At 44.5% G+C, this 16206-nt stretch overlaps 2 protein-coding genes across 4 annotated transcripts in view; one reads left to right on the forward strand and one right to left on the reverse strand.

Moving 5' to 3' along the window:
* The window catches only part of HMGXB3 (HMG-box containing 3), a 53766-nt gene extending 49522 nt beyond the window's left edge, over positions 1–4244 (reverse strand). The window contains exon 1 of one of the 2 annotated variants that reach the window (XM_023227074.3): positions 3096–4244. In XM_023227074.3, coding sequence (XP_023082842.2) covers positions 3096–3648 — 553 coding nt within the window. In that variant the 5' untranslated portion in view covers positions 3649–4244. Of the gene's footprint in view, positions 1–252; positions 336–3095 lie in introns of those variants that run through there. The other variant, XM_023227075.2, reaches the window with a different exon arrangement.
* TIGD6 (tigger transposable element derived 6) lies at positions 3108–10057 on the forward strand. Of its 2 annotated transcripts, none has more exons than XM_023227078.2 (2): positions 3108–3794; positions 7660–10057. In XM_023227078.2, exon 2 carries the CDS (start codon positions 7741–7743, stop codon positions 9304–9306), a length of 1566 nt encoding a protein of 521 aa, XP_023082846.2. In that variant the 5' UTR covers positions 3108–3794; positions 7660–7740; the 3' UTR covers positions 9307–10057. The 2 variants fall into 2 exon arrangements, with proteins under 2 accessions (XP_023082846.2, XP_026310235.1); XM_026454450.1 differs by having other exon boundaries at positions 3660–4342; positions 7660–9361.
* The last annotated feature ends 6149 nt before the right edge of the window (positions 10058–16206 follow it).

Raw genomic sequence — 16206 nt, forward strand, 5'->3', positions numbered from 1 at the left:
TTTTTTTTTTTTTTTTTTTTTTTTTTTGAGACAGGGTCTCACTCTGTTGCTGGAGTACAGTGGCACACTCCGGGCTCACTACACCTTTAACCTCCTGGGCTCAAGCAATCCTTCCACCTCAGCCTCCTGAGTAGCTGGGACTATAGGTGATGTCACCACGACCGGCTAAGTTTTTGTATTTTTTGGAGAGATGGGGTTTTGCCATATTGGCCAGGCTGGTCTCAAAATCCTGGACTCAGGCGATCTGCCCACCTTGGTCTCTCAAACTGTTGGCATTACAGGCATGAGTGGGATTACACCGCGCCCAGCTGGGTTCATTCCTAAAGTCAGGTAATTGGCAGGAAAGAAAAATGAAAGAGTTCATTACGTTTTTTTTTTTAATTTTACATAATTTTAAAAATAATAATAGAGATGAGCTCTCGCTATGTTGTCCAGGCTGGTCTTGAACTCCTGGGCTCAAGCGATCCTCTTACCTCAGCCTCCCAAAATGCTGTAATTACAAGCGTGAGCCACCATAACTGGCCTCTATTAAAGACTATTATCTGTGTCTGAGATGCTTAACAACCTTCCCAAGGCCACCAAGCCCAAACAGGGACTTGAGAGATAGATTTTCAATTAAAAAATCCAACTCCCTGGGCCTTCTTTCGTTATGCTACACTGCTACCCATCTCTACTGGCAACTCTCCAAACCAGCACTGTTCAATAAACTCTGATGATGGAAATGTTCTTCATCTGTGCTGTCAAATATAGTAGCCACCAGCCACATATGGCTATCGAGCACTTGAAACATGGCTATCGAGCACTTGAAATATGGCCAGTGCAGGCAGGGCGCGGTGGTTCACGCCTGTAATCCAGCACTCTGGGAGGCCGAGGCAAGCGGATCACGAGGTCAGGAGATCAAGACCATCCTGGCTAACACAGTGAAACCCCGTCTCTACTAAAAATGCAAAAAAATTAGCTAGGCGTGCTGGCGAGTGCCTGTAGTCCCAGTTACTCTGGAGGCTGAGGCAGGAGAATGGTGTGAATTGGAAGGCGGAGCTTGCAGTGAGCCGAGATTGCGCCACTGGACTCCAGCCCGGGCGACACAGCAAGACTCTGTCTCAAAAGAAAAAAAGAAAAAAAGAAATATGGCTAGTGTGACTGAAGAATTAGTTTTAATTTTAAATGTATTTATTTTTAAGACAAGGTCTCACTCTGTCCACTGGGCTGGAGTGCAGTGACGTGATCTTGTCTCACTGTAGCCTCCACCTCCCAGGCTCAAGAGATCTTCCCACCTTGGCCTCCCAAGTAGCTGGGACTACACATGTGCACCACCACGTCTGGCACATTTTTAAATGTTTGTAGAGATGAGATCTCACTATATTATCCAAGCTGCTCTCAAACTCCTAGGCTCAAGCAATCCTCCTGCCTTGGCCTCCCAAAGTGCTGGGATTACAGGCATGAGACACCATCACACCTGGCCAATTGTAATTAATTTAAATAGCAACATAGGCTAGGAGCTAGAGACAGCACAGATCTAAACAGTTATCTCACCAACCAATATCAGCTCTCTGGTGCTGGGCTAACAAACAGAGAATCTACTAACAGCTTTTATGTCTAGGAAAAGAGGCATAAAAAAACTTAATAACTACTTCAAGAAGAGTTAGCTTTTTTTGCAGCCAAGTTCTAAATTGGAGTTTTACGACAAGTCTCAATCCTTGAAGCGAGAAAGGCTCACAGAAACCACTTGAATTTTACAAGCGGGAAATAACATAGTTGCCCCTGAAAATCTGTCAGGAGAAAATTTAGAATTATGTGAAGAAGCAGTTGTGGTGGTAAATATGGGACTGATATGTGCAGTACAAAGCCCACTCACCTCTCAATTAGACCTCACTCCACAAATAAGGCGTAATGAGCACCGCATGTGGAGTCAAGAGACCTAAACTCTAACCTTATGATCCCAGAGAAGTCTATTCCACATTCTAAATTTCAACTGTTTCTACTGTGAGAAGAGGATGAACCTAGTGGCTCCTAATCTTTTGGAGGCAAGAATTCTTTTGACAATGTTGCAAAAGTAAAACAAAAAACAAAAAACTATCCCAGAAAATGCAGACACACTGTATTTCACCTATAATTTTAAGGATATACCCCAGGTTAAGCACACATTATTTTTAAGGTTCTTCCTAGTTCTCTGTCATCTCTAAATGATTCCTCTTCCCATTAAAAACAAAAACTAAACTAATAAAGAAAAACAAAACAAAAACCTACATTCTAACTGCCATAGTGCAACCCAGGAAGAGAACACAGTCTACAACTTGGCTGGGTAAACAATAGGCCAGTAAATGATAAGGGAAGCAGGAGTTCAAATCAAGGCTACGTGGGGACTGCTCTTTTTTGCCCTTAACTGACTTCTGGGCGGTTGAAACCCTTGTGGAGAAGGGCAGTAACTGCAGGAGAGCATCTGTAATGAACGGCATATAGGGTACTAAGCACTCTGGGCAAAACGGGTTAAGAAACAGACATTACAACCACCTTGGGCTGAGGGCAGGAAGAGAGCATCCTAGGGTTTTGTTTTACTACCCTCTTCTAAGCCTGGGTCCAAGTTTGTTATCAGACTGGAGGCCGCAGTATAGCAATGCAAAAAAAGGCAGGACAATATAAAGGTAAAAAACGAAAGGCTCTGGAGGACAGAAAATCCGGGTTCCGCGGCCCTATGACCTTAAGCAGTCTACTTACCCTAAGTCTCCGTTATTTCATCTGTAAAATACAGTTAAGGTCAATACTTGAAATATGCGAGACACTTTCTCTGTCCCATCACATCCTCCTTGGAATCTCACGAGATGGCCTTTGAGGGCTCGGCCATGGGCCACAGTTTGACTCTGGGCTAGCTCCTTTCCCTCATTCTGGGTCATGAATGAAGCAAGAGCCAAACCAGACAAAGTATTGGTCAAGCTAAGACGTCTGGGACATCCGAATGTCCCATACGGATTGCGGAAGGAGGACACTAAGGCTCAGTGGCCCTACTTTGTGGAAGAGTTAGTCGAGGCTCAGAGAGCCGCAGCAGCCAACTCGAGGTCGCCCAGCGGCTCGGCGCTACCCTCGAAGGCGGGACTTACCCGGAGGAACGTGCAAGCCGCGCCGCTCACATTCCCGGAGGCGCTCGGCCCGGAGGCTCGACGAGGGGGATGGCTGGCGCACTCGCTCTCCCCGCTGTCGGCGAGAGGCGGCTCCAATCGTGACAGCAGCAACAAGGAAGTGGAGGCGAGGGCTCGCGCGCGCATCCCGGGGGCTGGAGGAGCCCCGGCCCCGCGGCCCCGCCCGGCGACACACGGCGCGGAGTCGCGACAGCCCCCCTCGCTTCCCCTCCTCGGAGTCGCGATATGGGGTCGTGAAGGACAAGTGTAGGAGCACAGGTTCGCTCCGCAGGCTCCTCACCGATGCCTGCCGAGGGCCCCGGGGGTCAAGCCCCGGGGAGCTCGAGGAAGACAGCAGGTACACAGTCGTCACCGAGGCACTGGTTTGGCCGCTGAGCAGCAGCACACCACGGATCGCCAGGGAGACCCTTCCCGGCTGCCCTCGCGGCGCACCGGAAGCGGTCGGCGGCGCGTGACTGCGTGCGACCCCTCGCGCAAGCGCAACAGCCCAGCTGTAGCTTGGGGGCGGACCCATACAAAATACTCAAAGGCTTGGAGGGGATCTATTAAGGCGAAGGGACTGCTTCCGGCCAGAGGTCCCGGGCAGAGGAGGAAGCTGTGGTTGCCGGCGGTGGGGCGCCCCGGCTGCTCAGCCCCTGGGCACTGCTGTGGGGCGTTCAGGTAACAGGGGCGGGGCTGTGCTGAGCGTGAGGGATCTAGACCCCGCCTCACCTCTCAGAGCCACGTCGGGCGCTGGGAAGCCACCGTCTCCTCAGCACGACGTTCAAGGCCTGACTTCTGCCTGCCCCGTCTTTCCCTCTCATTCAAGATCGGGTTCATACGTAGTGCCGCATCAAGTAGCGCCTTCATCACTCCAGTGATCTGCCCTCAATCCGTCTCTCCCACTGGCCCACGAATAGTGGTGGTAGTGAGTTCCTGGAGTGACTTATGCTGAGCTGAATGACCGTGTGGAGAGCCTCCGTAAATCAAATAGGGATTGGATTGGATTGTCCTTTCTCTCCAGTGTCACAGGTTATCCACATTTGTACAAGTTCCCGCACAACTCTCACTGTATTGCAAATGTGTTTCCAATCTGTCTACTTCTCTCCATCTACCGCCGTTACCAACCTTCTAGCCACCATCATCTCCTGCCTGGACTGATGTAGTTCTCCCCACATTCCCTCTACAGTCTGTTCTCCACGAAGCAGTCAGATTGATCATTTTGCCCTGTCTGATCAAGTCACTCCCTGCTTAAAACCCTCCTGTGTCTCATTCACTTAAAATAAAATTCAGACGACTTAGCTTGACCAAGACTTTGATTTGGCTCTTGCTTTATTCTTTCTATGTCTCCTCTCAATATTAGTAGTTCCCAGAACCAGCTATATAGCACTCTGTAGTGTTTGGAGTGCTAGCTTTGTTGTGAGCCTCCCTGGGTTTGAATCCCAGCCCTGCCACAGGTAAGCAATATTAAGCATGTAAAGTGCTTAACAAATTAGGTTTACGCAGTAGATCCTCCCACCTCAGTAAATGGCACCATCATCCGCTGGATTGCTCAGTGCTCAAACCAGAAACCTGGGCGTTATCCTTGACTCCTCCCTTCACCTCACATCCGGTCCATCACAGGGCTTGCAAATACATAGCCCCAAACTGACTACTACTCACTATCTCACTATTACTACTCTAATCTAAGCCACCATTATCTTGTGTGGACTTCTGCTTTTTTTCTCTGATACCCTTCTATTCTTTACATGGCAGCCATCTCTCCTTTCTTAAAATCCTTCAGTAGCTTCCTATTGCACTCAAATTAACATCCAAACTATATATGGCCTACTGGGCTAGCCTGCTTTTATATTCAGATTTAGGGCCATCTCTTAGGAAAATCAACTTTACCCATTAGGTTCCCTACCCCACAACCAAAAGACTGAATTGTAAATCTGATAATGTCATTCCAAAAAAAACAAAACCAAAAAACCGTCAAAAGTCTCTTAATGCCCCAAATGCAAGCTAGAATCCTAACTAGGACTTCCTGTGATTTGGTCCTTGCTTTCTTCTCCAAAGACTTCTTTGTTCCTGACAAGGACATTCTACTTTCTATAGCATTTCATCGCCTTTCATATTAAATATTTCCTTTCATCTCATGAGTTCCTATTTGTTTATTCTTTAAGGCCCACCATATTGTTCCCTCTTTGAAGTGCACTGCCATCCATGCCCCACTCCAGTTGATTATCTGCACTTTTATGTTACAGTAGTACTCTGTAACCTCTGCTATAGTTTTCACATGCTCTAGTGTTTGTCTTCCCTGGTAGGCTCCTCAAAGATGGGCACTATGCTCCATTCATCTCTGTATGGCTGGCATCAAGCATACTGCTTACTACATAGTACATGTCACGAATGGATGGATAATGTATGGAGGTGATGGTAAAAATCTACCCTTGGGAAGGGACAATCATAGCGTGAAGTCACAGGAGTTTCTCTTGTCCTTTGAGGATTCTCATGATAAAATGCCTACGAAGGCAATTACCCAAAATTGCTACTGTTGGATCATGTTTTGTTGGACCAGCCTGGGGCAGGGGGACTGTTAGTTTTAAATTCTGAATACTTCTAGACAGGATACACCACAACATTCTCCAAATACTTCAATCCCTGTTTCACTCACTTACACCACCATCCTGGCCCCTAAAGGCATTTGAGTTTGGAGTACCTATCTAGGGTCCAAGACTTACATCTGGAAGGACCTTAGGCATCATCTGGTCTTGTGGTTTGCAACCATGGGACTTTTCAAAAATATATTTAAAAAAGGAAAAAAAGAAAGCAGGCCCAGAGAAGTACTATAACCTGCCCATCACTTCTGCCATAATCTGTCACTTAATTGGTCTCTTTGCCTCTTTGATCCATTTTCCACAAAACAGCCAAAGTGATCCTTTTAAAATGCCTGAAAACGTCAGCGGATCTCTGTTGCACTCAAAATACCAACTCTTTACCATGACATCTTTTTTTGTTTGTCTGAGACGGAAGCTCGCTCTGTTGCCAGGCTGGAGTGCAGTGGTGCGATGTTGGCCCACTGCAACCTCCGCCTCCTGGGTTCAAGCGATTCTCGTACCTCTAACTCCCGAGTACCTGGGATTACAGGCACGCACCACCACACCCAGCTAATTTTTGTAGTTTTAGTAGAGACAGGCTTTCATCATGTTGGCTAGGATGGTTTCGATCTCCTGACCTCATGATCTACCCACCTCAGCCTCCCAAAGTGCTGGGATTACAGATGTGAGCTACCGCACCCAGCCTACCATGGCATCTTTGAATGGTCTGGCCACCCACCTTTGTCATATACTTGGAGTCATGCAAATATTTCAGTTCCCTGAATACTTCAAGCTATTTTTGGTGTGTGTGTGTGTGTGTGTTTTTGAAACGGAGTCTTGCTCTTTTTGCCCAGGCTGCAGTGCAATGGCACGATCTCAGCTCACTGCAATCTCCGCCTCCTGGGTTCAAGTGATTCTCCTGCCTTAGCCCCCCAAGTAGCTGGGATTACAAGCACCCACCACCACGCCAGGCTAATTTTTGTATTTTTAGTAGAGTTGGGTTTTCGCCATGTTGGCCAGACTGGTCTCAAACTCCTGACCTCAAGTGATCCGCCCACTTCGGCCTCCCAAAGTGCTGGGATTACAGTCGCGAGCCACCGTGCCTGGCCTATTTTTGCTTTTGAGGTTTTGCTGATGCTATGTCTTTTGCTGGACAGCCATTTCCCCGTATTCTTGAAGATCTCAGCTTCAGTGCCATCTTAGTGGGGACACCCCTGACCACCCTTTGTATAGTAAGTAGATCTTCCTCTTTTATTCCTTGTCATAGTCTTTATTTCCTTTATAGCACATATCACCCTCTGTAATTATCTTCTTTACTTATTTATCTTTCCCACCACATTTTATATTTCATAAGAACAGAGACCTTGACTCTTTTGTTCATTACTGTACCCTTAAAGCTTGGCATCTATAAATATAAAATGAATGTATGGCTACCAGAAACATCTTCCCACAGTAAAAATCTTTCCAGGCAAGATGGTGGTAGAGCTTTGAAGATCTCATTTTGGTGGAATTTCAAGCAGGACCATGGCCTGGCAGAAATAGTAATCTGAGTTAAGAAATCTAAGCTGCATGAAGCTGGGTAGGCCCCTTCCCAGGGCCCCAGTTTCTGTGTCCATCAAAGAAACTGGATAATAACTCGGAATGTATACAGCACAGTGCTATATGCAAAGTTCTTTCCCTGCCTATTTCAATCTGTTCTCATGGCAGGCAGAGCAAACATTGTTATTCCCATTTTTATGGACTTCAGAAAGTTTAAGTAAACTATATCATAAGATCCCTTCTGTTTCAAACATTCTATGAGTCTTCATAAGTAGCCTCTACAAAAAGTCAGTAGCATGAATCCTATCTTCTCTTTACTTTGACCATAAATTGTCATTTCCTAATATGATTTGTGAAAACCTGAACCATCTTTTAGGGGAAATCCATTATCTTTGTCTCCTGATACGTACTCCATTTTGTCTTCTCAGTTTGCCACACTTGTGGCAAAGCAAGCTGCGAGGAGGAACCAGACAGCCCTGTTCATTGTGGCCAGCCCTCACTCCCTGGAAATGGCAAACAAGGGGAACAAGAAGCGTCGGCAGTTCTCTCTGGAAGAGAAAATGAAAGTTGTGGAAGCTGTAGACTCGGGCAAGAGGAAAGGTGAAGTGGCAAAAGAATTTGGTATCACTCCCTCTACTTTATCTACATTCTTAAAGGATCGCACCAAATTTGAAAAAAAGGTACGGGAGGCATCTGTGGGACCCCAGCGGAAAAGGATGAGGAGCGCTCTTTATGATGACATTGATAAGGCTGTTTTTGCTTGGTTTCAAGAAATCCATGCCAAAAACATTCTTGTGACTGGTTCTGTCATTCGGAAAAAAGCACTAAACTTGGCCAACATGCTTGGCTATGACAATTTTCAAGCAAGTGTGGGCTGGCTGAACAGATTTAGAGATCGCCACGGAATTGCTTTGAAAGCAGTCTGCAGAGAAGATACTGACAGATTAATGAATGGTCTAGGAATAGATAAGGTTAACGAGTGGCATGCAGGGGAAATTATAAAACTGATTGCTGACTACAGCCCAGATGATATCTTTAATGCTGATGAGACAGGAGTGTTTTTCCAGTTGCTTCCCCAGCATACACTTGCTGCTAAGGGAGACCATTGTAGAGGGGGCAAGAAAGCAAAGCAGCGGTTGACAGCACTCTTTTGTTGCAATGCCTCGGGGACTGAAAAAATGAGACCATTGATCGTTGGTAGGTCAGCCAGCCCACGCTGCCTCAAGAACATCCATTCCCTCCCTTGTGATTACCGAGCCAACCAGTGGGCTTGGATGACAAGGGATCTGTTTAATGAGTGGCTGATGCAAGTGGATGCCAGGATGAAGAGGGCGGAACACCGGATCCTCTTGCTGATTGACAACTGCTCTGCTCATAACATGCTTCCACACTTGGAAAGGATTCAGGTTGGGTATCTGCCCTCCAACTGTACTGCTGTCCTGCAGCCACTGAATCTTGGCATAATTCACACCATGAAAGTACTATACCGGAGCCACCTTCTAAAACAGATCCTCCTCAAGCTCAGCAACAGGGAGGATCAAGAAGAGGTGGACATCAAGCAGGCCATCGACATGATTGCTGCAGCATGGTGGTCAGTCAAGCCATCCACAGTGGTCAAATGTTGGCAGAAGGCAGGCATCCTCCCTATGGAATTTGCAGAATGTGACATAGAATCAGCAGCCAGTGAACCAGACACTGCCATTGAAAAGTTGTGGCACACAGTGGCTATTGCCACCTGTGTCCCAAATGAAGTAAATTTCCAGGACTTTGTTACTGCAGATGATGATCTCATTATCTCTCAGGACACAAACATCATCCAGGGCGTGGTGGCTGGTGAAAATACCAGTGAAGCAGGAAGTGAAGATGAATGGGAGGTATCTTTACCAGAGCAACCAAAAGTCACCGTCACAGAAGCCATATCAAGTGTACAGAAACTCAGACAGTTCCTTTCCACTTGTGTAGATGTTCCTGACGCCATTTTTGGACAATTAAATGGCATAGATGAATATTTAATGAAAAGAGTGACACAAACCCTTGTTGATTCCAAAATTACAGATTTCCTCCAAACAAAGTAATGCAGGAATTTATTTCAGAAAATGTAGTTTACAAGAATAAAGATTTCTTTAGATAGGCTGTTGAGCCAATTTAAGTAAAGCAATATTATTAAGACAACATTCCAGTACTCTGAAATAGCCAGGAAACTTCCTTGAATGGAATTTAACTAATACGTGTGTTGTCTTGTCTTGTCTTTTCTTTTTGGCTGTCTCTGGTCCTTGATTCAAGATGTATTTTGATTTATCCAAGGGTTTCCAAACTTGTCTGCACATTAGATCACTTGAGAATCCTTTAAAAATTCCAAAGCTCAGGCCATATCCCAGGCCTATTCAATCACAATCTTTGGTGATGGGTCACAGGCATTGGGAGTTTTGAAGCTCTCCAGGTGATTCCAATGTGCAGACAAGTTTGGAAACTGAACCAACCACAGGAACATCAAGTACACTATGGGCCTGGGTCCAGCTTCTTCCCAGTAAGGCTATCTCAGGGGCTTCCAAATCTAGCTCACATCAGAATCACTTGGAAGGCTTGTTAAAACCCAAGGCTGCTAGGCCCACCCCCAGAGTTTGATACAGTAGACCTCAGCTGGGACCCAGAAATGTGCATTTCTAACATAGCTGATGCAGTCCAGGCTCCATGCTTTGAAAACCACTAGTCTAGCTTTAGATAGGATATTGAGCCAGTTTAAATAAAGCAATATACTGGTCTAGCTGAGTTCTAGAACTTCTCTCTTTAGCTGGCCATCTCAATACTCCCCTGTCACTAATTGTTAAAAAAAGAAACAACTGTTCTTACTCTAGAGCTCTTTCTCCTTTCTGTTGATTTGCCGGAAGTGCTATAAGACTTTGTTTTTAAAGATGGGGTCTTGTTATATTGCATCCCAGGCAGGAATGCAGTGGCTATTCACAGGCATGATTATAACACATGTCTCTAACTCCTGGCCTCAAGCCATCCTCCCAAATAGATGGGACTACTGATGCATACTGCCACGCTGGCCTTCGAAAATGTTTTAATAGGCATTTCACTAATAGGGAGCTGGAGTACAAGGAAATACAGTGCATTTAAGACATAGGCTTGGCATGGTGGCTCATGCCTGTAATCCCAGCACTTTAGGAGGATCACTTGAGGCAAGGAGTTTGAGACCAGTTTGGCCAACACAGCGAGACCCCATCTCTAAAAAAAAAAATTTAATAAGACATGGATACAACCAGGGAGGGAGGTTATAATAATAGAGCATCCTGTCAATCAGAATCATGGGGGAGAACGTACAGCCCAGCATGCCTCTCACTTTCCAGAAAGGGTGAGAGGAAGGTTCATTAGAGAGTTCATTAGACAGTATATTTATTCCTAATAAGTCAGATAAATGTCAGTTCCATTTTTAGAAGTTTTAGACAATACCTGCTAATGGTGTGGTGTCATTTTTTCCCCCTGCTTCAGGTTAATTTTTCTGGGTATTTCAGAAACCCATAGCAATTCAGTGATTTTTCTTTCTGTAGTAGCTTAGTCAAAACAGATACAGCAGATAAATCATAGAAAATATTGCTTCCACATTAACAAATCACTGAAAAATGGCAGATGTTTAAATAGATTATTTTACCGCTTATTTTTTTTTTCTTTTTTTTTTATTATACTTTAAGTTCTAGGGTACATGTGCATAACATGCAGGTTTGTGACATATGTATACTTGTGCTGTGTTGGTGTGCTGCACCCATCAACTCGTCAGCACCCATCAACTCGTCATTTACATCAGGTATAACTCCCAATGCAATCCCTCCCCCATCCCCCCTCCCCGTGATAGGCCCCAGTGTGTGATGTTCCCCTTCCCAAGTCCAAGTGATCTCACTGTTCAGTTCCCACCTATGAGTGAGAACATGCTTACCGCTTATTTTGTATATTTTTCTTTTAACAGACTAATATGATCATTTGAATTAAAAGTACTGTACATATTGTAAATTCTTAACATGTGAGAGAGGAAAACTCTTCTGGCTAAGCCCTGTGATTATATTTCTTTGTCAGCTCCTTAATTTGCTGTCATCATCCTCTGGTGTCAGGATTACTGCCATGGTATCTAATTCCTTCCCTCACCATTCTCCCGCAGTGCATTCTGCACATATTGTTTGATCTATTGGCACCACACCATTTCCCCTGCCCAAGTGTTTGTAGTGGCTTTCAAATGCCTACAAAAAAACTATTTAGCTGAGTTTTAGTATTCTCTATAGTTGACTACAACCTGCATTTCCAACTTGTTAGCTCGATACAATTCCATGTACATAATGCTCCCTGAAGAGGTCACTGTTTTCTTTCACTGCATACTGACTTCTGCCTGTGTGCCTCGCCCAAATGCCTCACCCTGTTCTCTACTAAGCTAGGCCTTACACATTCAGGAACTGGAATCCTCTTTCTTCCAGGCTTTCTTGGAGACTCCTGCAACTCCTCCACCTGTTTTCCCATCATCTCCTCCGAACTTCTTGTCTCTACCACTCAAACACTTAGATGTTTTCTAGATGTTCTCTGGCTCTTTAGACTGTAAGGTCCATGAGAGCAGGGGTCAGTCAACCTTTATAATCTTAATGGTGCCTAGGACTGTGCTGGACACATCATAGGCACTTCAATAAACATTTGTGTATAAATTGATAGACACATATAATGTGTTGAAGCTATCTTATTTTTAAAGCTGTGTTAAACATTGATTCTACTAGAAATGGCTTGGAGATGAGGTAGGATTTTACTCCATTTAAAAGGGCTTGCAAAATTTTTCCATGGAAATAGTTGCCTCAAATATAATTTCAATCCAGGTTATAATCTCTGTTCTTTGATAATGAATTATATAGAATATAATTTGATAAGTATACAGAATATATACCATTTATAGTTGAACTCATGTCCCTCCACCAAAAAGTCACTCCAAGGTTTCTTTTGGCTTCCATTTATACACACAGGACTTTAGTATGAAAGGGCTTGTCTAAGTCCTTTGCATACAGTAGATGTTCAGTAAATATGTGCTTAAACTTGCTTTTTTAAAAAAACAAATTTAACATCCCTGGTCGGGTGTGGTGGCTCGGACATCCCAGCACTTTGGGAAGTCGAGGCAGGCGAATCACCTGAGGTCAGGAGTTTGAGACTAGCCTGGCCAACATGGTGAAACTCTGTCTCTACTAAAAATACAAAAATTAGCTGGGCATGGTGGTGGGTGCCTGTAATACCAGCTACTTGGTAGATGAGGCAGGAGATCACTTGAACCCAAGAGGCAGAGATTGCCACTGCACTCCAGCCTGGGCGACAGAGTGAAACTCCATCTAAAATACTACTACTAATAATAAAAACAAATTTAACATTCTTGATTTACTTAATATGTCATGATTTAGAGCCTGGAAGATGGAAATCATCCAAAAAAGAAAATTTCTGCAGTCCAGTTTACAATGGCTAAAACTTTGATTCTATTGGACATTAGGGTTTTTTGGTATCTTATTAAGCTAAAAGAGGTTGATATTACCCCTCGGCAGGCTTTCTATGGCTTCTCTGTACCTCTTTGGTCACTCCAATGTCACTTGAGTGGCAACCCCACTTCTGCTCCAGTTGACTAATCCTTTCTGCAGGCCAGCATACTAGGCCTAGGCACCTACCTCAATTGTGTTGTCGTGAGGATAAAAAGGTGTACCTGGTACAGACTAAGTGTTCTATAAATGCACTCTATTGTCATTCTATCCCTATTTGGAACGAAATGAGTACCATCTAGAATCAGGGAACTGCTTTATCAGCCCTTTCTTCCACTAACAGGTCTTGGGGTTCAGTGTTTGAGAACCACCAGCCTAATCAATAGATGATAATTCAAGGAGTTTTCTGTGCCATTACTCATAAGGGCCTGATTCAAAAGCAAGTAAGCTAAGATTTATTGTCTATTATATTTCAAGCACTATTTACTTATTATTTAATATTTTTAGTAAATCATAATACAAAACCACAATAGACTCAGATAATTTAATTCCAAGGTTGTGGACCTATTAAACTGCTGTTCATGCTACCTGAAGCCAGACTTATCTTTTCAAGTGGAATGTGGTAGCATATTGTGGCCACCAGAGGGCACAGGTGGACTACATAGGGAGACAGTGTCAACTGAAGAAACCTTTGGAGCTGCCACTTGTAATTTCTCTGATGTGGTACAGATTGAGAGGGAAGGCAACAAAGAAAGAAGACACATAGGATGTTGGACTTGTTCAAACAATTTACCTAGAAGTAACTGCCTGGGACCACCTAATCCCCTCCATTACATACTATCTCTTCTCTAGAGACTTTTTCCAACCTATTAATAACCATAGGCCAGGCTGAGCATGGTGGCTCATGTCAGTAATCCCAGCACTTTGGGTGGCTGAGGCAGGAGGATCGCTTGAGCCCAGGAGTTTGAGAGCAGCCTGGGCAACATAGCAAGACCCCGTTTCTACAAAAATGAAATTAGTCAGATGTAGTGGCTCATGCCTGTAATCCCAGCTACTCGGGAGACTGAGGTGGGAGAATTACTTGAGCCTAGGAGTTTGAGGCTGCAGTGAGCCATGATTGCGCCACTGCACTCCAGCCTGGGTGAAAGAGCAAGACCCTGTCTCAAAAAAAGGCAAAAACCCCAAAAAACCCCCAAAACGAAAAACCATAGGCTACGTACCTGATCGTGGATAGACACTCAAGCTCTGGAAATGAGCCAGTATTAGGGAAATAATTACCCAACAAACATATCCATGTTTGCAGTAATAACTTATTTAACCTTATAAACCCACTGCAGGTCATAGGAGCTCTAAGGATGAATGAAGTACATGGCCCTACTCTCAAGAAGCTTAGTAGAAGAGACAGATGGGGCGTGGGGGAATGAGTGGTAAATGTCATTTTAGAGAATATGCAAATAATATAGTATACGCTTTATGAGTGGTAAATGTCATTTTAGAGGATATGCAAAGATACACAGGAATATAGAGGGGGACCCTAAAGAAGCCCCTGAATGAGAGAAGAGGGATTCAGTAGGAAACGTTGCCAAGGAAAAGGGACATTTGATAAGTATCTGGAAGGAAAAGTAGGGAGTTAGGGAGATGGGGCTGGGAGGCAACTCCTGGCAGAACAGCATATACAAAGGCCTGGGGTATTTTTTTTTTTAAATGGCCCATTTGGGAGCACCTAAGGTTGGTGGGTGGTATGCCAAGCAAAGGATGTGTGGTAGAACGAAAGGCTGGAGATACAAGGGCAGAGTTTTTTAAGTCTTGTGGGTTAGACCATTTATTTTGAACTTATCCTAAAGACACTGGAGACCCCTTCTACTTGCCCTGACAAGTAGCAATGGTCAGGGCTGAAATTTTTTTTTTTTTTAACTGAAATAATTGATAACTAGTATGGAGGCTGGATTGTAGAAAAGCAGATAAACTAGTTAGGCTGTAGTATAGTACTGAAGAGAAATAATTTACACTGAGGGGTAGGAAAAACATGTTGGATTTGAGAGGCATTTACGAGGTAAGATGGATTTACTATGGGAGTTGTAAAGGAAGATTTCATGAAATTTCAGGTTTCTGCTTAAGTGGCTGGGTCGCACCATGATCAAAGTACGATACTGGGGAAAGGAAGACGAGTTTGAGGGTCATGTTACACGTGAGATGTCTCTGGGCATCCAGGCAGTTCTCTGGTAACAACCAGCCCTGAAGATTTATATATAGACAGATAGACTGTTTGGCGTTCTAGAATGCTTAGACTAGAAGTACTTTTTGGCTGCCACAGATAACAAGGTGATTGAAGCCATACATGTGGATGAAGTTATATAGAGTGGGCTTATAATGCAAGGTGTTCAACATATGAGAGCCCATGAGCCAACCTTTTTAGAACTGTATGTGTATACCTGCACATGTGGCTATTTCCCTGAGTCATGCTTTCATCAGCCTCAACTGGATCTGAAAACAAAAAACTTAAGCAGTGGTGCTGAGTGAAGAGAGAAGAGGCCAAGGACACAAGCCCTGAAACGACAGATGGGGAAGCAAGGCCCTCCAGGATGGCTGACAGAGATGCTTGAGAAATGACTGAGTATACCTCACAGGGCTCTGGATCCCAGGTGCTCCTCACAGGCAGGAGTGCACAGTTACGGTAAGACTGGAAGGACCCTTAGACTCTTTAACTCCTTCACTCTGTGAGGTGGGTATGAGGTTGGGAGAATGCTCAGAGTTATTGCAAAAGGAGGACTAAAAACTGTTCTTAACCCTGTACCCTCATGAACTGAGAGAGGCATAAAGAAGAGGACATTCTGGGAGAGGCTTCATGGCATGTATAGGGTGAGGGTAGTGCTCTATTCCTTACAAAGTGGTGTGCTCCAGTCAGGAATCTACTCCTAGTTCTCTCACTTAGTCTTCAGAAAGTGTTAGCCTGTATTTACTGATGGAAAAAAATGTGGCTCAAAGGTCACTTGTCCAAACTCAGAGTTAAGATAGTAGTAAAACATGACCCAAAATTGGGCTTTCTGATCCCAGCACTGTATGGAATAGGAGTCATGCATGCCTACAACCCCAGCATTTTGGAAGGCCAAGGCGGGAGGAACGCTTGAGCGTTCAGCCTGGGTAACATGGTAAAAACCCATCTCTACAAAAAATAGAAAAGATTAGCTGGAGTGTGGTGGCACATACCTATAGTCCCAGCTACTCAGGAGGCTGAAGCAGGAGGATTGCTTAAGCCCAGGTCAAGACTGCAGTGAGCCATGATTGCGCCACTGCACTTCTAGCCTGAGCGACAGGGCAAGACCCTGTCTCAAAACAAACAAACAAACAAAAAAAAACCCAAAAGGGTCCTTGAGTAATCTAGTCTTCCTCCCCTCTTCACCAAAGGGTTAGCTGATTCATTCAAGACATAAAGGAAAAAGAATTGGATTTCTTTATGTCCTTCTCTGAGGACAGATCCTTTTGTTA

This window comes from Piliocolobus tephrosceles, chromosome 4 (genome assembly GCF_002776525.5).
Source record: "Piliocolobus tephrosceles isolate RC106 chromosome 4, ASM277652v3, whole genome shotgun sequence".
Taxonomy (NCBI): Eukaryota; Metazoa; Chordata; class Mammalia; order Primates; family Cercopithecidae; genus Piliocolobus; species Piliocolobus tephrosceles.